The sequence below is a fragment of the Aethina tumida genome, chromosome 5 (genome assembly GCF_024364675.1).
Source record: "Aethina tumida isolate Nest 87 chromosome 5, icAetTumi1.1, whole genome shotgun sequence".
Taxonomy (NCBI): Eukaryota; Metazoa; Arthropoda; class Insecta; order Coleoptera; family Nitidulidae; genus Aethina; species Aethina tumida.
This window is the reverse complement of record NC_065439.1, coordinates 796,226-819,971: the sequence shown is the minus strand read 5'-3', so window position 1 is coordinate 819,971 and position 23,746 is coordinate 796,226. Positions and strand designations below refer to the sequence as shown.

At 32.8% G+C, this 23,746-nt stretch overlaps 5 protein-coding genes across 8 annotated transcripts in view; 2 read left to right on the top strand and 3 right to left on the bottom strand.

Annotated features, from left to right (window-relative positions):
- The first annotated feature begins 388 nt into the window (after nucleotides 1-388).
- On the top strand, nucleotides 389-2,572 carry LOC109594781 (heat shock protein 68-like). The gene has a single exon (XM_049967613.1). It carries the CDS (start codon nucleotides 499-501, stop codon nucleotides 2,425-2,427), a length of 1,929 nt encoding a protein of 642 aa, XP_049823570.1. The 5' UTR covers nucleotides 389-498; the 3' UTR covers nucleotides 2,428-2,572.
- Nucleotides 2,573-2,689: 117 nt separating this feature from the next.
- Nucleotides 2,690-4,564, bottom strand: LOC109594772 (zinc finger protein OZF-like). Its single transcript, XM_049967614.1, has 3 exons — nucleotides 4,416-4,564; nucleotides 3,777-4,362; nucleotides 2,690-3,724 (listed from the first exon to the last, which is right to left on the bottom strand). The coding sequence occupies exons 2-3, from the start codon at nucleotides 4,342-4,344 to the stop codon at nucleotides 2,985-2,987; spliced, it is 1,308 nt and encodes a 435-aa protein (XP_049823571.1). The 5' UTR covers nucleotides 4,345-4,362; nucleotides 4,416-4,564; the 3' UTR covers nucleotides 2,690-2,984.
- A 332-nt stretch (nucleotides 4,565-4,896) lies between these two features.
- Nucleotides 4,897-10,567, bottom strand: LOC109594787 (zinc finger protein 845). The gene is made up of 15 exons (XM_049967317.1): nucleotides 10,196-10,567; nucleotides 9,849-10,143; nucleotides 9,685-9,795; nucleotides 9,529-9,630; nucleotides 9,182-9,481; nucleotides 8,618-9,127; nucleotides 8,340-8,567; nucleotides 7,607-8,284; nucleotides 7,119-7,409; nucleotides 6,830-7,060; nucleotides 6,708-6,738; nucleotides 6,511-6,667; nucleotides 6,141-6,456; nucleotides 5,785-6,086; nucleotides 4,897-5,728 (listed from the first exon to the last, which is right to left on the bottom strand). Exons 1-15 carry the CDS (start codon nucleotides 10,346-10,348, stop codon nucleotides 4,979-4,981), a joined length of 4,455 nt encoding a protein of 1,484 aa, XP_049823274.1. The 5' UTR covers nucleotides 10,349-10,567; the 3' UTR covers nucleotides 4,897-4,978.
- Nucleotides 10,568-13,009: 2,442 nt separating this feature from the next.
- Nucleotides 13,010-15,217, bottom strand: LOC109594773 (protein mothers against dpp). The gene is made up of 2 exons (XM_020010012.2): nucleotides 15,062-15,217; nucleotides 13,010-14,801 (listed from the first exon to the last, which is right to left on the bottom strand). Exon 2 carries the CDS (start codon nucleotides 14,792-14,794, stop codon nucleotides 13,427-13,429), a length of 1,368 nt encoding a protein of 455 aa, XP_019865571.1. The 5' UTR covers nucleotides 14,795-14,801; nucleotides 15,062-15,217; the 3' UTR covers nucleotides 13,010-13,426.
- Nucleotides 15,218-16,106: 889 nt separating this feature from the next.
- LOC109594782 (uncharacterized) overlaps nucleotides 16,107-23,746 on the top strand; it is a 76,498-nt gene continuing 68,858 nt past the window's right edge. For 2 of the 4 annotated variants that reach the window (XM_049968307.1, XM_020010019.2), the window contains exon 1: nucleotides 16,107-16,244. In XM_049968307.1, the coding sequence (XP_049824264.1) occupies nucleotides 16,236-16,244 (9 nt within the window). In that variant the 5' untranslated portion in view covers nucleotides 16,107-16,235. The remainder of the gene's footprint in view (nucleotides 16,245-23,746) is intronic. The other 2 variants (XM_020010021.2, XM_020010020.2) reach the window with 1 other exon arrangement.

The following is a 23,746-nucleotide window of genomic DNA, read 5'->3' as shown; positions in this document are numbered from 1 at the left end:
ATTTTTATATAATTAATATTCTAGATATACATATATGTGTTGTAGATCATATTGATAAACTTGAAAGAAAATTTTTTTGTTGGTATAAATCAATTAATTCTATTAATTGTTATCATTTAGTTAGTTTCAATATAAATTGTTTAAAACACTTCAGTATTACATATTATGGAATAATTTCACAAATATACATTTTTATATCTATAATAGTACAACTGTATGCTACGTCTGGGTTGTGATAATCAAAATATTTATGTTTTGTTTTAGTTACGAGAAGGTGGAAATTTCGAGATCTGTCACGAGAATCGCGAATATTCTACGTCATATAACCCGTCTATATATAAGCGTCGCCTACAGTGAAACGAGCCAGTTCAATACAAACTACGAAGCAGTAAAAACGCTGAACAGTGCGATAGCGCAAACCATTGTTTCTCACAGTTATACAAAGACAACTTATTTATTTGTGAGTTACGAAGTGAAAAGTACAAACAAACAATAAAAATGGTGAAAAGTCCAGCAATCGGAATCGACTTGGGAACCACATACTCCTGCGTCGGAGTGTGGCAGCATGGAAAGGTGGAAATCATCGCCAACGATCAAGGAAACAGGACGACACCCAGTTACGTCGCATTCACCGACACCGAAAGACTCCTGGGAGATGCCGCCAAAAACCAGGTCGCCATGAATCCCCACAACACAGTCTTCGATGCCAAACGTCTCATCGGAAGGAAATACGACGATCCGAAAATACAACAGGACATCAAACACTGGCCCTTCAAAGTAATCAGTGATGGAGGAAAACCGAAAATTCAAGTCGAATACAAAGGGGAGAACAAAACTTTCGCTCCAGAAGAGATCAGCTCGATGGTGTTGACGAAAATGAAGGAAACGGCAGAAGCATATTTGGGAACGTCCGTTAGAGATGCAGTCATCACAGTACCAGCTTACTTCAACGACTCCCAAAGACAAGCCACTAAAGATGCCGGAGTGATCGCTGGTCTCAATGTCATGAGGATCATCAACGAACCGACCGCAGCAGCACTCGCCTACGGTTTGGATAAGAATTTGAAGGGAGAAAGAAACGTACTCATCTTCGATTTGGGCGGTGGAACATTCGACGTTTCCATTCTAACCATCGACGAAGGTTCACTATTCGAAGTCAAAGCCACTGCCGGTGACACACATCTTGGCGGAGAAGACTTCGACAACAGACTTGTTAATCACTTGGCTGATGAATTCAAACGGAAGTACAAAAAAGATCTAAGAAGCAATCCACGATCGTTGAGAAGGTTGAGAACCGCAGCAGAAAGGGCAAAGAGGACGTTGTCATCAAGTACCGAAGCCAGCATTGAAATTGATGCTCTCTTTGAGGGTGTCGATTTCTACACCAAAGTATCCAGGGCACGATTCGAAGAGCTCTGTTCCGATTTGTTCAGGGGAACATTGCAGCCAGTTGAAAAGGCTCTTAACGACGCCAAAATGGATAAGGGAGCAATTCATGACGTTGTATTAGTAGGAGGCTCCACTAGGATTCCCAAAATTCAAAGCTTACTACAGAACTACTTCTGCGGAAAGTCTTTGAATCTCTCGATCAATCCAGACGAAGCAGTGGCTTACGGTGCCGCCGTCCAAGCTGCCGTTCTCAATGGTGAATCCGACTCCAAGATCCAAGACGTCCTTCTGGTCGATGTGACTCCACTTTCTTTGGGTATCGAAACTGCCGGAGGAGTAATGACAAAGATCATCGAACGAAACGCGAGAATTCCCTGCAAACAAACCCAGACCTTCACGACTTACGCGGATAACCAACCAGCAGTCACTATTCAAGTATTCGAAGGCGAACGAGCGATGACCAAAGACAACAATCTCCTGGGAACGTTCGATCTGACGGGAATTCCGCCCGCACCAAGAGGAGTTCCAAAGATAGAAGTCACCTTCGACTTGGACGCCAACGGAATTTTGAACGTCTCCGCCAAAGACACAAGTTCTGGAAACTCTCGAAACATCACAATCAAAAACGACAAGGGACGTTTGTCGCAACGAGACATAGACAGGATGGTGTCGGAAGCTGAAAAGTACAAAGAAGAGGATGAAAAGCAGAGGCAGAGGATTTCGGCTCGCAACCAACTGGAAGCTTATATATTCCAAGTAAAACAGGCTGTGTCCGATTGCGGCGACAAACTATCAGCCGAAGACAAATCGAAAGTGGAGAGCGAGTGCCAGAACTGTCTGCAATGGTTGGATAATAACTCGTTGGCGGAGAAAGAGGAGTACGAGGACAAACAGAAAGAGTTGACCTCCATTTGCAGCCCGATCATGGCGAAATTGTATGGCGGCGGTCAACAAGGATCCATGCCGGGAAGTTGTGGGCAACAAGCAGGCGGTTTTGGTGGAAAACAAGGCGGACCAACGATTGAAGAAGTTGATTAAATCCTTCCCAGTATCACCACTTCTATAATCAATAAGTGACATATTGTATTATATCGTAGATCTTTATTTTAAAAGACTGTATTAGAACATGTAAAATGTTTGTGATATTTTGTTATTTATTTTTAAATAAAATGTTTAGTATGTTTTTGAAGTGTTTTTATTAAAATATAAAATAAATTTTCATTTTTGTAACAGTTACATGTTTTTAATAAATAATAAAATAAATTCTCTCTCATAGTAATATAATGAATTATATAACAAGAGCAAAAGAGGTATCATTTATTCGCTCCAATTAAAACACAATTAAATAAATAATTTAATTGATATAAATACAATTCGCTGTATTTTGAATAGTTTAAAAAAAATAAATTAAATGATCATTAAATGTTCAACGAAAATACACAATTTTTATTGAATATTGCATTACAATATTTTTGTTTCATTTGAGAAAAATGTAGATAAGTCTACAACCTATAAAAACACATTAATAATATATACTCCATTCAAACTAGGTACGGAGTGAGTGTTGTGTGAATATGCTGTAGGGATAATTAAATTTATAAAATTGAACCGTCCGTCACATCGCCAGTTTTTACATCTGAAAACGAAAAATCATTCTTATCTTCATGTCTTTTAACATGCTTTTTCAAACTACTGGAATCGTGAAACCCTTTATCGCAGACGGTACATTTGTACGGGGTTTCCCCCGTGTGCAAACGTATATGCACCACCAAGTTCCCCTTGACAGTGAAACATTTCCCACAATACGGACAATCGTAGGGCTTTTCGCCGTTGTGCAGCCGCAGGTGCTGCTTCAAGTGCGACGCCTGTCTGAACGACTTGTCGCACACCTTGCACCCGTACGGCTTCTGGTTCTTGTGGATGGCTATGTGCGACGCCAACGTATGCGAGTGCGAGAACGCCTTGTCGCACGTCACGCACTTGTACGGCCGCTCCTTCGTGTGCGTCCTCAGGTGACTCTTCAGCATCGTCTTGGTGGCGAACCCCTTGCCGCAGTCGTCGCACAGGTAGCCCTTGGTGCCGTGCGACAGGTGGTGCACCCGCAGCGACGCCAGCGACGCGTACCCGCGTCCGCACTCGTTGCAAATCAACTCCGGGCTGCGCACCTCCGCAGCGGGCTTCTCGTCCCCGGCGTGCGACCTCAGGTGACGCATGTAGTGCACGTGTCGCTGGAACGTCCTGCCGCACTCGTCGCAGATCCACTTCTTCTCCGCCGTTTCCAGCTTCGGTCCGTGCTTTTTTATGTGCTCCTTCAGCGACACCGCTTGTATAAAACCTGTAAACGGCACGGTGACCATCACAACCGTCTGATTATTTGGTTATCTTACCTTTGTTACATATATTACAAACGAAAGGCTTCTCACCGGTGTGCGTCATTATGTGCCTCTTCAAATTCCTTTTTAAACTGAACGATCGGTCGCAAATTTCGCACGCGAACGGCTTCTCTTGTGTGTGCACCCTCAGGTGGTTTTTGTACGTCTTTTTCACGACGTCTTTATCGCAGTACTCGCACTTTATACTTTGCCTGATTTTGGTTTTGTAGTGCTTAAATTCCTGTTGATGGATGTATAACTTTGATCGATGGGGAAAGGACTTCGTACACTGTGGGCAATCATATTGGTTGTTGTGTAATTCCTGTTCTATGTGTGCTTGTAGCTCACTGTTGGTGGAAAAGATTGTTTTACATACATTGCATGTGAACACACTTTTAGATTTTTCAAAGCTAAAATTCTCTAAGGAGCTAGCGTCTTCCTGAAGTTCAAACTCCTGTTTAATTACATTGTCTTCTGTTGTCAGTAACTCTTTTAATAAAACATTAACCTTTTGCACTTGTCGTTTGAATTCAGTATATTGTGTTATGATATTTAAGCAAGTTTCGCAAATAGTTTCAGGCATGTTTTCTGTATGTTCCACCTAAAAACCGCTTGATTATATTATTTAAATTGAATATTATTGGGTTTGTTTACATCTATTTCAAAATGTTCCAAAACATTTTTAACTTCAGCATCAGTGTTCTTTATCGTGGTGAATATTGAATTTATGTTATTTTTGGATAAACATGTTCTGCATAGCTTATCAAAATTTCCAATAAACAAATCGTTTTTATTATAATTCATATTTGTAAAATTGAATCAATATAAATATATATATTTTTATAGGTTATGTTTTGATTGTTGTCAGGTTAAAAAATTCTTATTAAATAAATAATTTTAATAAACATACTTCATTTTTAGTTAAAAGACTTAATATGATACTTGTATTTATTTTTAATATACAAACAATATTTATTATAAAAATACAAATTTAGTGGTATATATATATATATTATTAGGCAACCCAAATAACACCCATAGTGGTTTTAAAATTTTAACATTAAAATATACGTTTAAATAAGGTAAATATTTAATCATTGTTGAAATGAAAGGCGAACGTAATTACTAATTAATACGAATATTTTAATATATTCAGTAATGTATTTTTATGATTAATTTTTAGGGTCAATAAATAATAAACAGTAGATCAATTTTAATCAGTTTACAACTTCCACTGCATCAATTCCGGAATGTCGATGGTACACCTCCTTGTGCCTCCTCAAACAGAACTTATAGAAAAAAGCTTTGTCGCACTTATCACAGACGAACGGCTTCTCCCCCTTGTGCCTGTTCATGTGTTCTGTGTACTTAGTCTTGTTGCCAAAAGTCTTGCCGCACTCCACGCACAGGAACGGCTTGTTGTGCGTTATCAAGTGCTTTTTCAGAAACGACTCTGAAGCGAAATGCTTGTCGCATATGTCGCACCGCACGGAGTCCTTCGGCTGTTCGTGCGTGGCCAGGTGGTACTTCAAACTGGACGTGTGCGACAGTACTTTGCCGCAGTGCTGGCAGGTCACCGAGTCCGCCCCCGAGTGACGTCTCGTGTGCCTGTCCAACGCGTACTGACTGGGACAGCCTTTCCCACACACTGAACACTTGAATGGCAATTCCTTCAAGTGTAGTTTCATGTGTTTTTTCAGGTAAAAGTGGCAGGAGAACTTCTTCTTGCAAACGTCGCAACGGCCGCCCTCTTCCATGTGCATCTTCTTTCTGTGCTCAAATAGTAGGTTGTCGTCAGTGAATTCCTTTCCACAAACATCACATGTGGGCAAAGAATCTGCAATTTCAGGAGTTGTGGTTATTAAACCCTTGATTTGCATCACAAGCTTTTTGGGACATTTATGGGAGTCTCTCTTAGATATCGACTTGAAGTAATGACCGCAAAATTCACATTTATATGGGTGGCCCTATAATGAAACTTTATTTACTTAAGTACTTAAGTAAAATAAAGAACACAATTTACCTTAGTGTGTATTTTGGTATGAGCACGTAGGGAAGACAAAGTGGCATAAGACTTGGAACAGACGTTGCAGTTGAACGTGGCATTTTCCCCATTTTCTGACGAGTCTTTGTGCAAGGTACTGATGTGGGTGTTCAAGTGGTGCAGTCGGGAGAATGTCTTGCCACAAACTGAACATAAGAATGGTCTGGACTCGTGAATGTATTTGTGATGGGCGGATAAGCTAAATTTATTGCTGAACAGCTTCCCACACGTTTTACAACGGTGTTTCTCTTTGCTCCAGACTTTTAGATCAGATTCAGCTTCTAAAATATCTTGCTTACTATTTTTAATGCACATAAATGCTTACATGTAACTACCTGGCATGTTTTCGATAATTATCTGATTGTTTATTTCACTTTCCTGATTTTCAATACTTTTAATAATATAATCATGGTCTGCCTCAACATAATGTAAAATGTGTAATAGTTTCTCTTCATTTTCTAAGTCTTTTGTTTGAGCATCTTCACTTAATCCAGTCAGATCTGATTTATTCGCAGGATTAGAGCAAGTCAGAAACTCTCTCATATTTTTTTCATTTCTTCTACACATAAATATAAAATTGTGTAACAACTTTAGTATGGCAACACAATCTTCACATAATGTAGTTGGAATTGTAAGGACATTTTCTTCAAACTAAAACATTTCAAACACTTTATTGCAACACAAAGTAAATATTATAATACTAACTAATATTCCTGTACAATCTTTTATTATTTTAACTAATTTTTCCCCATTATAATTGTAGTCGAATACATTTATGCTTTTATTATTCTTAAAGCAGGCCAAGCACAACTGCTTTATATTATTAGGCCAACTTGGCACTGCCATTTTATTGTTACAAATTCTAATTATTTAATAATTTTTGACTGAATCAGTCAGTTAACCTTAAAGTTTTGTTGTTTTGGTGTTGGCGCCCTCTAGTATTACAAAAGCAAAACAACCATATTTGGAGATAAAATTTAGTTTTTTGAGAGAAACGCCAAATAAACTTAAAAACTTTATTAACCCTCAGTTTTACAAGGTTGTTTCTTAGTTCCCCTGCGTTTCCTCTTCATTTTAACACCATCATCCAAATGGCGTTTCATGTGCTTGGTACGTTGCCACCTGTATTTAAAAGTAACGGAGCAAATGTCGCAATTTAATTTGATTCCTTTGTCGTGCAACTTCTTGTGCACGTAAACTGCACTCTTAGTGTAAAACTCCCGGTCACACACATCACACTTGAACGGTTTAACACCTGCAACATTAAAACCAATTATTAACATGATCATGATCGATTGAAGATTTACCATTACCGTTGTGTTTGTTCATGTGTTCCCTAAGGGAGTTGGCCCTGGAGAACACCCTGCCGCATTCCGAACACAGGAAACCTTTCATGTGCGAGAACATGTGTTGTTTCAAGCCGTCGTTGAATGGGAACGTTTTGTCGCAAAACTGGCAGCTGTAAAGGGGTCTCTTGTGCGTCCAGCGGTGCCTCATGTACGGCTTCTTGCACACGAATACTTTGTCGCATTCGTCGCATTTATACTGGTTTTGACCGGTGTGTTTGTTCTCATGGTCCTCCAGCCTGTATCGTTCATTGAATTCTGTAAGGTAGGTTACACCAATTAGATTCCATATCTTAATGGCACTGATTTGTGTATAACAACATTTAAATTATTGGTGTGTTTATAAACAAATCATGCCTGTAAGTTGGTAGTGTTTACAAACAAATCATGCCTGTAAGTTGGTAGTGTTAAAAGTTTTGAATTTGATTAATAAACAAAAAAAGCAGTAAATTCACCTTTGTCGCAGTATTTACATTTGAAAATCCTGCCCATGTGCACCCTGGCAACGTGTGCCTTCAATGTAGCCTTGTGGAGGTAGAACTTGTCGCAGAACTCGCATGGGAACCTGTCACCTTTGAGCTCCTTCTCTTCGGCATTGTCATCCTTAATGGGTATGCCCTGAATCTCCAACGACATTTTCTGCAAACAAATGTGGCTCTCCATCCGCTTCTCCGTGAGGAACTTGCTGTCGCAGTAGTTGCACTTCAGATAGTCCCGCTGGTGTATCTTCTTGTGCAGCTTCACATAGCTGGCATTGCTGAACTTCTTACCGCACACGTCGCACGGCACTGTGGGCTTCCCGTGTGTGGTGTGGTGCATCCGCAGCAGCGCCTTGGACGAGAAGTTCCTGCCGCACACGTCGCACTGATAGGGTTTCGTGTGCCACAGCTGGTGAGCCCTCATTTTCTGCGGCGACTTGCACACCTTGCCGCATATCTTGCACTGTCGCATGCACGTGTCCACGTGCTTCTTGTACGCCGGCGTCGTGTAGGTCTTCTTGCAGCGTTTGCACTCGACGCATTTGGTGCAGGAGCTGTAGTGGGCCGAGAGGAGGGTGCAGGACTTGCCGCAGAACTGGCACGGGCCGTGCTGCTGCAGGACGTGCCGCTTAAACACGTCGTCCTCCTGGAACTCTATAAAAACATTCCCTATTATATGTATTTGCAAAAAAACTACGTGGTTGTGTACCTTGTTCACAGTATTTACAAATCAATAAAGGTAACGGAGGTAAGTTCAGGTTCTCTACTGGCACAGGCTTCTCGTCCCTAGTTATAGGCTCCAGAACGCCGGTTTCAAGTTTAAAGGTGAACTTCAAAGGGGTCACTTCAACTTTAGGTGCTGGTTGACTTGATCTGAATGTTCTGTCTTTGTGTTCCTTAACAATGTGTTGCATTAAGTCCAAATCTTCTTTATATTCTGCAAATCCACATTAAAGTTTAACTATTAACAACTAAATGAAGCCCCACCTTTTTCACAAAACTTGCAGATTAGTAAAGGTATTTGATTCGCTGCATCTTCTTCTAATTCAACAAGTTTTTTGGGTTCAGCCTGTTGATTCTCCTCTGAGTCGTCATTCTTTTGACTTGTTTCCACTTGATTGTCAGTTTTATTCACTTGATCATCAGTTTTATCCACTTGATCATTAGTTTTATCCTCTTGTTTATCAGTTTTATCCTCTTGTTTATCAGTTTTATCCACTTTATCGTCAGTTTTATCCAATTGATCACCAGTTTTATCCACTTGATCATCCGTTTTATTAACACATTCATCCCCTTTTGTATTTTCTGTACTCTCACTAACAGCATCAATATTTTCCTTTGTTGTACCAACACCATCGGGTTTCTCAGTTAAAGTTTCAGTAGTTTTTTCCCCTTGATCATCTTTAATTATTATTGTTTCACATAACTTTTTTATTTTAAGTTCTGCTCTGTGCATCTTATTGAGATGCCACTTTAATAGTTTGCTTTCATAGAAGTCTAAAAAGGTACAATAAGTAATTAATCGATTAACACAAACATGTGACTTAATACTCTTTTTGCAGAATTTACAAATGGTGGAAGTTTTAGGTTTAAGCTGTAAACCAGGTGGATTATTTTTTGATGCAACGACTTTAGGAATGTCTTTGTTGCTCGAATTGTGCTCCAAAAGGACGTGTCTTTGAAAGTGCACGTCTTCTTTGAACTCCTTGTTGCATTGTTTGCAAGTTATCGACAATCTTGGGATTGGAACCAGTTTTGGTGGGCCATTCGGGTTAGGCTCGGGCTGATGCTGCATCACATCGAAGTGATTTAACAATAAATGCTTCTTTAAATCGACGGATTTGTCAAATTCTAAAACAAATTGTTTGATTTGCGTTCTAAAGTTGTGAATATTTTACCTTTGCTACAATATTTGCACAGCAAATAAGGCCTGGGACTTATGGCACCCTCAATGTGATTGTCGGCAATGTGCTTTTTCAAGTCGTTGTCTTCATTGAATTCTAAAAGCATTAAATTAAATTAAACAACGTCCCAAATTAAACCTTTAATTATACCTAAAGAACAATATTTACATAGTAAACCAGGCATGCTCAGTTTTGTGGCCAAAGGTTTTTCAACATGTTTATCAGAAATGTGCCTTTTTAGATCATCATCTTTGGTGAATTCTAAAATCACACTCAATTAATCAACAATAAAAAGTAAGCTTAATGAAATCTACCTAATGAACAATGAGTGCACGACTTTTTTGTTATTAAATTGTTTTTGTTTGCTTCCAATTTGAGACCTTTGGCAGTACCACAACTGTCTTCTGATAGGCAATCTGAATACGAACCATTATTGCCAATATCTATTACTTCTTCATGATCATCATCATCATCTTCATACTCAGCAATCAAATTTTTTAACAACAAATCATTCTTTTTGGACTTCATGATGAAGCTGTAAGCTATTTTCATGTCCTCGATGCAGCCAACACACAAAGAATGGGGCAAAGTGGTCTCCCCACTTTGTATCTAAAACAAACCCACCATAAACACTTAAACTGTCGTTTTTATGGCAACTTACCCTAATGTTGGTGCAAATTTTGAACATTTCGCTTAAGGATGTGCCATTGGAAGTCAGCTCGAATAGATGTTTTGTCAGGTGGACATCCACCTTCAAACAGGCCTTGCACATCCTCGATATTTTCGTTAAATCTATCAAAGCTGGGGAATTCATCTTGACAAAACGTTCAAAAACAACAAATCTACACTGTAAACATAACCTCAAACACAATTTTTTAGTCACATTTTGTTTCTTTTTATTAACAATTGAAAACACATTTTTGTGTTAACAAAATTAATCGTCCGTCAAGTGAGTAGTTGATTTTTATGCCTTCTAATCTTTTTAATAGTTTTAATAGGCAGTTACATAAAAGACAATTTACAGTTACGCGAAGATAAGCGTTCGGGACAACTCGTCTTCTGATCGGTTTACCATAGCCGTACCTGGAACAGTGGCGTATCATAATTTTCATTAATATTTTTATACAAATAATGATGTGTGAGGCTTTATTAATTCCATGTTACTTACTAATATTTAAATCATATTAATAATAATAATATTCATAGAGATGGGTAAATACTAATTTTTTATAATATTTATTTTTTTGTACTGTTCCAAGCTTATGTGGTAAAAAACTTTTATTTGGTACTAATTTTCTAATACATTGTTGTCTAAACAGACAATTTTAATGCTAATTGTAATGAAAACACTCAATTAATATTAAGATTTATTGAATATAATATACAGTTAACGTAACATTCATTGAATATAAATTAAATATTGCATTCAAATACATACAAAGCAAATACAACGATCACAATCACATGTTCAACTTTAAAATACGGACATGAAAACATTCGATTAAAAAATATTTTGTCTATATATAATCTACAACCACATTAACGTCAATTTGTTTCTGTAAATTTTTATCAAATTCATTATCACCTACTAAAATTTCATCGTGGGGTTGTGGAACGTCAATAAATGTACAACTTTACTGCAACAATCTTATGTTAAAATAGAACATTCACGTTATAAATGGAATTTATAAATATTTGCCTAAATCGTTAACAAATTTTATTGGCCCAATAATAAAAACGAAATAAACCGTGACTGTAAAATTTCAGGCACACAATAGGCACGCACAATATCAAAACTGTAATAATTCAAAAGGAAGCCAGTTTAAATCGACCGGTGTCGGCGATAAATCACATCGTACACGAGTTATTAAAGGTGCGTCCAGTTTTTCCGCATTTCAGTACGAAAAATAAAAACAGATGCGGGCACTAACGGCATTCGGTACGATGCAAATGAACTGTTCGACGCTGAAAATCCATATAAAGTAATACGCATCCGATAATTTCAGTACCAGAACGTCAGCTTGCATGCTTATAAATACTGCGTCTATCACTCGCGAACTGTTTCCTTAAGATAATTTGCAATTTTATAATATACTAGTTCTGATTATACAGTTATGTTTCAGGTTCATTTTCCCCAGAGATATTTTACATTAACTACGCTAGTTGGGTCTTGATGGAGTAGAGGAAGTCGCAAAAACTCAATTGCTGTTTAATTAGTTTCACGACGTTTTAATTTTAGAAAACAAGAGACGAGTGATAAGTTACATTATTTACATCAAACTTTGATTTAATAAAGTCGCAAAACATTAAATTAGTTGACTCAACAAAAAATACCTACCACTGATTTTAACATAAATTAAATGGTTTCTTTCTGATTGTAACTTCAGTTTTTTAAATGAAGTTGGTGTTTGAATGTGAACTAAAGTTTCAGTTAATATTTCTAACATTGGGCCTGTTTTACACTTGCCAATTTATTGTCTATGTTGAGATTACACTTTATTGTTCACCTTTTCGTCCAATTTTAAGATATTTAACTTATGTTTTTTAGCACCAAAAGCTACAGAATAATTTTTTAGATAGGAAAATTGAAGAAATTATACTAATAAATTTTTTTTATAGAAAATCTAATTACAACACTGGATTAAGCACCCTCTGAAATGGGTATACCGATTGGAAAGCCTTCGATCTTATAGAATTTTGAGAGAGACATCATGAATGACAGAGACTGTAAAGGATTCCCCCCCCACTACGAAGTAAACTTTTAATGTTTCTCTCAAAATTTAGCCTGATCAAAAGATTTTCGATTGTAAACTAAGTAAAAAGTGAACTATGTAAAAAAATTATGCATATTCATAATTCTGTTGAAAAAATATAAATCATATTCATATGAATTTACTATTTTAATTAAGTAATCTATGGAATAAACCGTAAAAATAGCTTAAATTATTTTATTTTTTTACATATATTATATTATGCTTAAATGTATTGAAAAAGAAACGGTGAACTGGAGGAAGAAAATAAAATTTTGTTGTATTATATTCTGACAAAACAACGATTATGCATAATTTTTTTAAGAAAGTTGGTTTCTTAACAATTCTGAGGGTGCTTAATCCAACGGGGCAGTTAGATTTTCCATAAAAACATTGTTAGTATGATTTTTTTCTATTTTTATCCCTAAATAATTATTTTATTTTTGATTTTAGGCCTACTTTTTTACTATAAGTAGTTTTACAATTGAAAAAAAGTCAAAATCGGACAAAATACAAATTTTGGGGTTGCCCTGTTTTCAATTGGGCCACACTGTATATTCAATTCAATATCCAATACTATCAACTTATAAAACATATTTGAACTACTAAAAACAAAAATGTTGGCTGCACTGATGCAAAATTGTTGAGTGTAAAACAGGTATTTACATTTTGATTTCTAATCAGAAAAATAGAACGTACTAAAAATAAAATAAAACAAAATTAAATAAACATAATCTAACTTTAATTAAAACTTATGTGTATAAAAAAATTATAATACAATTTAATTCAAAAAATGAATATATAATGAATGTGTGTATATATGCACTTAAGTATATAAAAGTATGTAGGATAAAACAAACTGTTTAAATATGGATGAAAACCTTCCACAGAAGTGTAGTTTTTACAGTTGTTATTGCACAAGTGAACCATTCGTATTGCACAATCAATAATTTTGGAAACATAAAATGACAAGATCGAGACAACTTTTTACATCTATCAACAGTTAATTTAGTTTTCTTGTACGTTTAACCTGCCAGTGGAACGTTCAGCCATACCGAAAGCCTCCCACACACGAACCGGTGCTCGTAGCCAACCCATCAAATGGATCCTCCATAAAATAATCAACTTACACCTAAAGATTGTTAAGAGACCGAGCTGATGGCGTTGTGCGGCGCCCCCATTTGGGTGAGCACCTTGTCCAGCCACTGCAGCGGCCCGTGCAGATGCACCTCGATCCAGCACGGTGTGCTGGTCACGTCCTGTCTGTGGTACTCGGCGCCCCATCCCTTCACGAAGCTCATCCTGATGGTGCACATCTTGGTCAGCTCGTACACCGCCTCGAAGCCGTGGTTGACGCACTGCGACAGCAGCTGGGCGAACTCCGCGTTGTTGAATATCCGCAGCGAACACCCGGCCGGTATCTTGCAGACCGTTGAGGGATGGAAGCCGTGGTGGTGGTTGCAGTTGCGCGACTGCACGAATATCGCCGAGTCGGAGAGGCATTCCGCGTACACCTCGCCGTTCACGTAATAGAGGTGCACCCCTTTGCCGATGTGCCGTCGCGTGTTCTCTATCGTCGAGTTGCGGTTCACGTTGCTCAGCTGCCCGAGACAGAAGCGGTCGCTGTTGTTGCTCGGGTTCGTGAATCCGTCCACTATCACCGACGTCGAGTGGCAGTGGAACACCTCGCCGACACGGCAGTTCAGCTCGTAGTAGGCTATCGAGGCCCAGAAGGGTTGCTCCTGGTAGGGGACCGGCTGTACGTCGGTTGACAGGGCTGGTTCGGGGCTTGTGTTGTTGTTGCTCGTGTTGTTTTCGTCGGTGGGACTGTAAGCAGGGGGTGGAGTCTCCGCCAGGTTAGCGTAGGGCGATTGGGGATTTGAGGCCACGCTTCCGGGACTAGACACGTTGGACATTGGTGAGCTGGGACCGATGTGGTTTGAGTTGAAGCCGTTTGACGTGTAGCTGACGTTGTGCGGCATGTTGGGCTCCACCAACTGTTGGAAGGGGAGCAACGAGTGGCCGGGCACGAAGTCGTTGTGTCGCGGCACCAGAACGGGCGGCAAGACAGGACTTTCGACCCTTTTGTAGTGGTACGGGTTGATACACACTTCCTTTTGTTTGGCGGAGAACGGGTATTGACAGTGCTCCAACGGCTTAAGTTCGTGGTGGCTTTGTAGGTCGGGCCATCTCCAAACCCTGCAATAAATTACGTGGGGCAAGCCCTTACGGTGAGACACCTGCAGCCTGCCGTCCAGAGATCGAGGTATTGTCACACATTTGCTGGGCTGTCCTGGACATGACAAAGCCCTCTCCAACTCCTCGATGGCACCTTTGCGTTTCTTCAACTTTTTAACTAAACTATCCACGGCTTTCTCTGCCCATTTCTCCTCTTCGTCACCTTGTTTCCAGCCTAACAACTTCTTCACTGCGGGGCTGGTGAATGAAAACAAACTGTTGAGGGTCGAGATGGGGCCGCTACTGGATGACTCTCCCTCGTCAGTGTCCATCTTATAACTAAAACAAACGGATATCATCAATCAACAATCAAAACAACAACAACCAACAACAGTGACTCACAAACTGTTGTAGTGAGTCACATAATATTGATAATCTGTAGCCATGGTCCGCACTTGTTTATTACATGAGATCTGGTTACATACTAACAGTGCGCTTCGTGCAGACCAGTATTTATGTAAAACTGTTACATTTTTTACCCCACAACGAAAATGGTGCGGGCTCCGTTCAGGTGCGGCCCTCGACGTCGGAACACTCACCTTAAACGTTGGGGGGCCGATATTCGCACCGTCCGTGCCGAAAACCTCTTGGGATGCACGGAAAAAACAGATTTTTATAGGTTTATGTAAACGACCGAATGACGCCAACAGCATAAAAGTAAAGGCCAGCGGGAGGTTCAACAGAGATAGCGCTCTTGGAATCCGACGCTGTTGCCGGTTGTTCCCTGCTTCTGTTTTTATTGACTTGACGTGCGGACGGTGGAATCGGCGTGCCGGTTCGGGTTCGCACGACCGACGTTCGGGTCGCACGAAATTAATTTGTTAACTAATTATTGGTGGTTTATTAATTACAACCTTTAGCGCCAACTCTGGTCAATCGTTCGGAACGTTCCTAGCTTGTTAAATTGTTACAACGTTAAAAAATTTGAAATATTAACAATCCGAAATTGTTGTTCGGGTGGGCCGAAACTTGAATTCGGCTATCGTCGAACATTCCACACTTATTTACAATTATAAAAAATTAATAAAGATAATTTTCAGTTTGTTAATTATGATTGTGCGTCGTTGACGTCAGTTTAACGGCACAACGATGATTGTGTTTAAAATTTATTCAGTCCGTCGTGACAACACCGCAAACTGTTTGAAATATTTTTGCACAGATCTGTAATCTGTGATTTTTATCTTAGTTGGTGTAATCGGGGTTGCATACCCTCATTGTTTACAATGAATCAAGTTGTAAATAAGGGGGCCCAACAATATTATAGTTTATATATTTACGCAATTCTGACACGTTATTTATCAAAAACCACGTTGATTTCTATTTGTTGTAACTAATTGTTGTGTTCATAAACGAAAAATATAAAAAACTGGGTAGGCACAAAGTAAATAATCAATAATAACCGAAGATTTAATACAACAATGAACAATGTATTGTTGAATTAATGTTCAATTGACGCGCTTCGAAATAAATTCAGACTGTCCCGCTGATCCACATAGTATCATGTGGTGAATGTGCGGAATAGAAGAAAATAAAAAGGGAAGGAAAAAATCGGGAAAAAATGGTCGTGAGTTCGGCGCAAGCCCGCCCGTATTTGCACTTGTCCCTTGCACGCAGTGTCCGTAATTCCGCCGTTTATTGATCGTGCTCGAAATCCCATTACCAATCTGTATTTTTGTGTTTTAATTATCGTGTTTTAAGTTTTGTGTTATCATCATGTCTAAGGTAAGTTTTGTTGCTGTCTAATTTGATTGTTTTCAGGCTGAAAACTGAAAGAGCTTTCGCAAGCTTTCCTTCTGACAGTTCAGGTTTTGTTTGTTCATTAATAACAGTAAAATATATTCGTGAACAATTACTGTTTATGTGTTTAAATATTTAGTAGTTATCAAAACTAGATTATCTTAAAAAACTGATGTTATGTCTATAATCATTAATTTATAAACGTTTTATATATTTAAATAAGTTGATTACCAAAACAATTAAAACAGTTAAAATTTCTCAAATTCAATTATTTTGTTATTTAACTAACTTTTGTTATTAAATTTAACAATTTTCAGAATGAAAATAGGAAAAGCTTTTGTAAGCTTTCTTTCTGACAGTTCAGTTATTTATTCATTAATAACAGTAAAATATATTCGAGAACAATTACTGTTTGTTTATTTAAATATTTAATTGTTTTTAAAGCCAGATTATGTTAAAAAATCGATGTGACATCTATAGTGGTGGACATAAATTTGTGAACGTTATATATATTTAAATAAGCATATTACCAAAACAATTAAAACTGTTAAAACTAAAATTGAATTATTTGATTATTTAAGTTTTGTTATTATCTATGTAACAATTTTCAGGACGAAAATTGAAACAGTTTTCGTAAGTGTTCCTTCTGACAGTTCAAGTTGTTCATTAATAGCAGTAACATAGATTCGTGAACAATTATTATTTATATGTTTAAATATTTAATAGTTTTTAAAACCAGATTATGTTAAAAAATCGATGTGACATTTATAGTGGCGGACAACATTTTGTAAGATATTTCATAAAGGGATTTGACCTGTCCTGCAAAGCAACGTACAAAAACATTCCACCCAACTTGTAAAACATTCGTTTGAAGAGATTTCCATTAATCTTATTAAGTGGTCTTCTCAGAGTCCCCATTTGAGTCTCCTAGAACACCTGTGGGATCATCTCAAGGCAAAAATCTTAAATAAGGATGAACTGAGAACACTTAAGTTGAAATATAATTATAACTATTGATATTGGCTATAACAATGCATATTTATATTCATTATCTAATCTAATCTTAAAAACCTATTTCTGATTGATAAAAAATTGCCATGTAACATAAGTTTTGATTAGTTCTGTTGCATGTGAAGACAAAACCATGAAACAGTTGTTGACTTTTAATTCATAAAATAATTGTAAGTAAGTATTGTTAGAATTTATGGAACGGTTTGTGAACGTGGGATCACATTCTCACGTTACACCGATCTAGTACTACAGTTAAAGCACTCAATGAACACAATTTGGTACCACCATAAACAAGCATTGTGGGCGTTAATCCATATATCAATGTCCTGACTGAAAATTTATCTAGAATCTTTGTGTGTATTTCGTAGTTGCATCAATCATCACTAAACTAGTTAATTTTTGACTTAACATTAAAACAGTTAAATGAGGAAGAAATTGTGTGTGTGTGTGTGTGTGCAAGAAACAGTGTCGCAGTTTTGTCCACCATAACTGTAGACATGTAATTTATGGCAATACTGTTATCATTTATTTACAACATACCATTGTATTATTATTTATGGAAATGTGTTGCGGTATCGGCATATTGTGCATTTTTCAATGCGTCCGCGAATATTCTTGAACGTGGAATCCTCCCACTATTGCTTGTGTCCGATTTTCACCGCGGGAAAATTTATAGTAATCTGTTAACACACTTTTAGAACGTGTTGGTTAATTTTTACAAGTGAATACAATGTTAAATTAGTAGTGAATGTTAATTTTAAGTCATGTTAACACTGACAATTTAAGAATTTAAAAAAATATATTTAAAATATTATAATAAGAAGATATTAATATAGAAATCTGTATTACCCTGTTTGGAACCTTGTCTGTTAAATGACAGGGCGAAAAATATTATCCCTAATAATTCTTAGTGAATTAGTAAAAAATATTTATATGTACTGAAAATATGAAATTGTACAATAAGCAGAACAAAATAAATTGTTGTTGTTTTGTTAAATTAAATTCATTCATGCAATATTAGCAAAGTGAAAATGGTAAGAATATTTATTTTTATTTTTATAATAATTTAGAAATATTACAAGTATGTTTATTTTATGTTGATTAATAAGTAATAATATTTTAAGAAATAATAAATTCAGTAATATCTATATATAAACAGAAAACGAGATTTTCATATAAAAATATAAATTCATTAGAACCGGTTGATAAAAAGTCAGAAATTTGCTTGAATATTATTTGATAAAATTTTTAAATGTCAAGAACACAAAATTTTAATTTTACTATTACATATACTAAAAGAATAAACCTAAAGAATTTATTTGAACATAAAATTAAAATTATGTATATTGCAAAAATAAATGCTATTTTAAATACTACTTTAAAATATATAAATACAAATATTGTATGTTTATTCAAAAATTAAACATGAACTACAAAATACAAAAAATGATATTATTTTAAATAATATTTTATAATATAAAAGAAAACAACATTCTTACAAATAATGAGTAAACATATTATAAGAAATAAATACATATTTAAATTGTTTCATGAATATTTTATGTTATTTAAAAAAATTATGCAATATAACTATATAAAAAAACACAAAAAATAATAGATATTATTTTAAATAATATTATATAATATAAAAATACAAATATTGTTAAAAATAATATGTAAAAATATCATAAGAAACAAAAAATATTTTAATTGTTCCATGAATATTTTATGTTCATTGCAAAAGTTAAACAATAGAAGCATATGAAAAACACAAAAAAGATAAATATTATCTTAAATAATAATAAATAATACATTATAATATAAAAATACAAATATTGTTATAAATAATATTTAAAAATATTAAAAGAAACAAAAAATATTTAAATTGTTCCATGAATATTTTATGTTAATTGAAAAATTAAGCAATAGAACTATATAAAAAACACAAAAAATAAAAGATATTATTTTAAATATTATTTTGTAATAAAAAATACTGTTACAAATACTATGTAAAAATACCATAAATAAAAAATATTTAAATTGTTCCATGAATATTTTATGTTCATAACAAAAATTAAATAATAGAACTGTATGAAAGACACAAATAATGATAGATATTATAATATTTTAAATAATAATAAATAATACTTTATAATATAAAAATGAAAATATTTAACAAAAAATATTTAAATTGTTCCATGAATATTTTATGTATTTAAAAAAATTAAGCAATATAACTATATAAAAAAACACAAAAAATGATATATATTATTTTAAATAACATTTTACAATATAAAAATATAAACATTGTTACAAATAATATGTAAAAATATTATAAAAAACAAAAATATTCTAATTATTCCATGAATATTTTATATATTTCCAATATTAAATAATGGAATTGTATGAAAAAGTAATTTAAACATAAAAAGTATAAAAATTAATTATTAATATAATTATTATTATAAAAACCGAATATTAATTTTTCTCATTGGATTTGTAAATTTACAAATAAATATATATGTGTGTTGGAAATAAATACACGAGAACATTTTTCAACTTGAATTACAAAAAGTTGTACACCTAAATTAAAATCTAGTACGTATCTAAGTACGATAAAATATAGAGAAAGATAGAGTTAAGTAAGTGAAGAGAGAAGGAAGAAAGAAGTACGGTACGAGTAAGTGGTTAAAGTCGGAATATGTCGGTCGTGGAAGCGGCACGGACGTGGACGTGTGGAAAAATAAAAACCAACATCCATTGACACGAACCCGTAGCCCATCGGACTGACGGACGGACGGACGGACGGACATTCGTGCCGGGCGATTCCATCGCACACACACGTTCCCGCCGACAATCGACTTTTTCTCCCGTTATTTTATTGCGCCACTTCGCCTTGATCTCCCACTTTAATTGCCAGTCGGGCCGATTGATTCCCCTAAACGTAATTTAATTTGTCAGGCCGCATTGGTCGGTTTAATTGTGTTTAGATTCGGTGTGAAATTTGTTTTAAAATTACTTGGCATTTTTTTTTTTGGTCTCACCTAAAGAATAATAAATAAAGTAAACGGGAAAATATTGTTTGTACAGGATTTTTGGCTATATTTTGATCCCCCCTTTTATTTATTTTGTTACAAAAGATATAAAAAATTATGTAATATTAAAAAAAGAACAAAAAATTCAAATATTCAAAACACACAATTTAAAAATATTCAATTCTAATATAAATTATTCAAAAAATTATATAAATTAAAGACGAAGAAATTAATAGCGAAATAAATATAAAATTTAACAAAAATGAAAAATTTTAAAATTATAAAATAAACAAGAAATTTAAATTTAACTGTAAAAAAGTCAAAAATATGAATATTAAAAATAGAAAATGAAAAGTTAAAAAATTAAAGAAAAAATAAATATGTCCTAATTAATATAAATATTAATATAAAAATGTAATTAACTTACAAATTAAAAGATTATTAAAAAATATAAGAAATTAATTAAATTAAAATTAAAAAAAATATTTATTTAAGTCATAAAATACATAAAGATTTAAAAATTTAAAATTTAAAAATATTTAGTTCAATAATAAATAATTCAAAATTGAATGAATAAAAAATTCAAAAATTAAATATTAAATAAATATAAAATGTATCAAAGATGAGAAACTTACAAATTAAAAGAATTTTAGAATCTTAAAAATTAAAAAATAAATATAAAAAAATTAATTAACCTAAAACATTAGAAGAAATATAAAAAATGAAAGAATGTTTTTTTATTAAATGTGCACAAATAAAATATACAAATGTTTAATTTTTTTATTAAAATTTAATTATAAAATATTCAAAAATAAATAAATATGTGTACCAACCAAAAAATATAAAAATTAAAAATGAAATAAATATAAAATTTTTTAAAAATTAGTTAGTTTTTCAAAAATAAAAAATTTAAAAATTAAAAAGAAAAATTAATTTAATTACAAAAAATTCAAAAATAAATAAATATGTGCATCAACCAATCAAAAAATACCAAAATTAAAAATGAAATAAATGTAAAATTTATCAAAAATAAAATATCTAAAAATTAAAAAAACAATTATATAAAATATAAAAAACTTAATTAACTTAAAAATTTAAAGATTACTAAACGAAATGTAAAAACAGAATGATGTGATGTATTTTCACTAAACGGCATAAATTTAAAAAAAAATCAATTATTTTAATTTAATTTTAGAAATTCAAAAATAAACAAATATATGTCCTAACCAAAAAAATAAATATAAAAAAGAAAAATTTAAGAAATTTCAATTTTATAATAAATAATTCAAAAATTCAAATAATTAAAAGAATTGTTGAAATCTAAAAGATAAAAAATGTCCCAACCTAAAAAAAATATTAAAATAAATAAATAAATTGAATGAATTAATTTATATTAAGCGTACATAAATTAAAAATCAATTTATTTAATTAAAAATAAATTAAACAAATTCAAAATAAGAAGTAGAATCGAAGAATTCAAAAATAAATATGTGTCCTAACCTAAAAAATTTGATTAATCTAAAATTTTAAAGATCGAGGAAATATAAAAACTGAAAGAATGAATTTTCATTAAACGTCTATAAATTTTAAAAAGTCAATTATTTTAGACTATTAACGAAATTAAAGTGTAAAAATTTTGAAAATTAAGAAAAATTTGAGAAATTTCAATTTTTTAATAAATAATTCAAAAATTTAAATAATTAAAAGAATTTTTAAAATTTAAAAGATAAAAATTAAAAAGAAATAAATAAATTTAACCTAAAAAAGATTATTAAAAGAAATAAAAAGATTGAATGAATTGATTTATATTAATAGAAACGTATATTAATTAAAAAAAATCAATTTATTTAGATAAAAAAAAAATAAACAAATTCAAAAGAGTAAAATTGAAGAATCCAAAAATAAATATATCTCCCAACCTAAAAAGTTAATTTAAAAAATGTAATTAACCTAAACTTATTTATTCAATAATTTAAAAATTTAAATAATAACAAAAAATTAAAAATGGAATAAATATAAATTTTGAAACCTGAATAATTAAAAAAATTAACAAAAGTAAATAAATTAATAAATTAATTAATTAATTATAAAAAATTCAAAAATATAAATATTGGAAAATATAAATGTGTATCCTAATTTAAAAAATAAATATAAAAAATTAAATAGTTATAAATTTAAAAAAATTAATTAACTCAAAACATTTATTTTGTTCAATAATTCAAAAATTTAAATAATACCAAAAAAATAAAAATATATAAAAAATTAAAAAAAACTACAATTTAAAAGACATTTTGAAAGTTAATAATTAAAAAAATAAATAAATAAAATAATAAATTAATTAAATTCAACTATAAAAAAATCAAAAATATTCGAAAATGTAAATATTAAAAATTTAAATGTGTATAATAATCTAAAAATAAATATAAAAAATTTAACTAATCTAAATAATTTTTTTAGGTTAGATTTTAATTTTAATATTTATTTATTAAAAATATGTGAAAAAATTAAATATCATAATTCCAAAATTTAGACAATAACAAAAAATTAAAAATGACATAAATATAAATTTTATTAAAAATGAAAAAACTATAATTTAAAAGAAATTTTGATAGTTAATAATTAAAAAAATTAACATAAATAAATAAATAAAATAATAAATTAATTAAATTCAACTTTAAAAAATTTAAAAATACAAATATTCGAAATTCTAAACAGTAAAAATCCTAATCTAAAAAATAAATATAAAAAAATTAATTAAACTAAATATTTTTTTTAGGTTAGGTTTAAATTTTAAATACTAAAAATTAATTAGGGAGCAAATCTCAAAATTTATTTATATGTTGAGAAATTGAAAAATTAAATATCATAAATGGTTATAAAATTTAAAAAAATTACTTAACGTAAACATTTATTTAGTCAATAATTCAAAAATAATAATAAAAAATTAAAAATGAAATAAATATATTTTTTTTTTTTTAAATGAAAAAACTACAATTTAAAAGAATTTTTGAAACTTGTATAATTAAAAAATTGACAATTGACATTTGTAAATTTGCCAATTATTCAATGTTTCCTTAATTCATACAGAGTGTGGACAACAGACATTTAATTAAATATGATGATTTAAATATTATCACTTTGAAGGATTTAACTAAGAACGAATATTTATCTCTATATATTTAGCCACATTGCCAATTTACAGATATCTACAATTATGTTATCTATTTTATGGTAAAAAAAGAAGAGATAGACAAAGAAAAAAAGATAACAACAGATAAGCCCAACTTGAAACTAAATTTACGACACTGCAACAAGTCAAGTACGACGTAGTAAAGCAAAGCAAAATAAAAAATATGATGGCATAGGCAATTTTCTGCGCTGCCATGGAACGTCCCGCGCGGAGCATATCCACATTGGTTTCTAGTGTAACATTTGAACACA

What these genes read in the sequence shown, in the direction of transcription:
- LOC109594781 (XM_049967613.1), top strand. Translation starts at nt 499, where the DNA reads ATGGTGAAAAGTCCAGCAATCGGAATCGACTTGGGAACCACATACTCC.
- LOC109594772 (XM_049967614.1), bottom strand. Translation starts at nt 4,344, where the DNA reads ATGCCTGAAACTATTTGCGAAACTTGCTTAAATATCATAACACAATAT. An exon ending in TTGTAATATATGTAACAAAG is followed by an intron (nt 3,725 to 3,776) that starts GTAAGATAACCA and finishes TGCCGTTTACAG; the next exon opens with GTTTTATACAAGCGGTGTCG.
- LOC109594787 (XM_049967317.1), bottom strand. Translation starts at nt 10,348, where the DNA reads ATGAATTCCCCAGCTTTGATAGATTTAACGAAAATATCGAGGATGTGC. An exon ending in ACACATGAACAAACACAACG is followed by an intron (nt 7,061 to 7,118) that starts GTAATGGTAAAT and finishes TTAATGTTGCAG; the next exon opens with GTGTTAAACCGTTCAAGTGT. An exon ending in ACAACCTTGTAAAACTGAGG is followed by an intron (nt 6,739 to 6,829) that starts GTTAATAAAGTT and finishes GTAATACTAGAG; the next exon opens with GGCGCCAACACCAAAACAAC.
- LOC109594773 (XM_020010012.2), bottom strand. Translation starts at nt 14,794, where the DNA reads ATGGACACTGACGAGGGAGAGTCATCCAGTAGCGGCCCCATCTCGACC.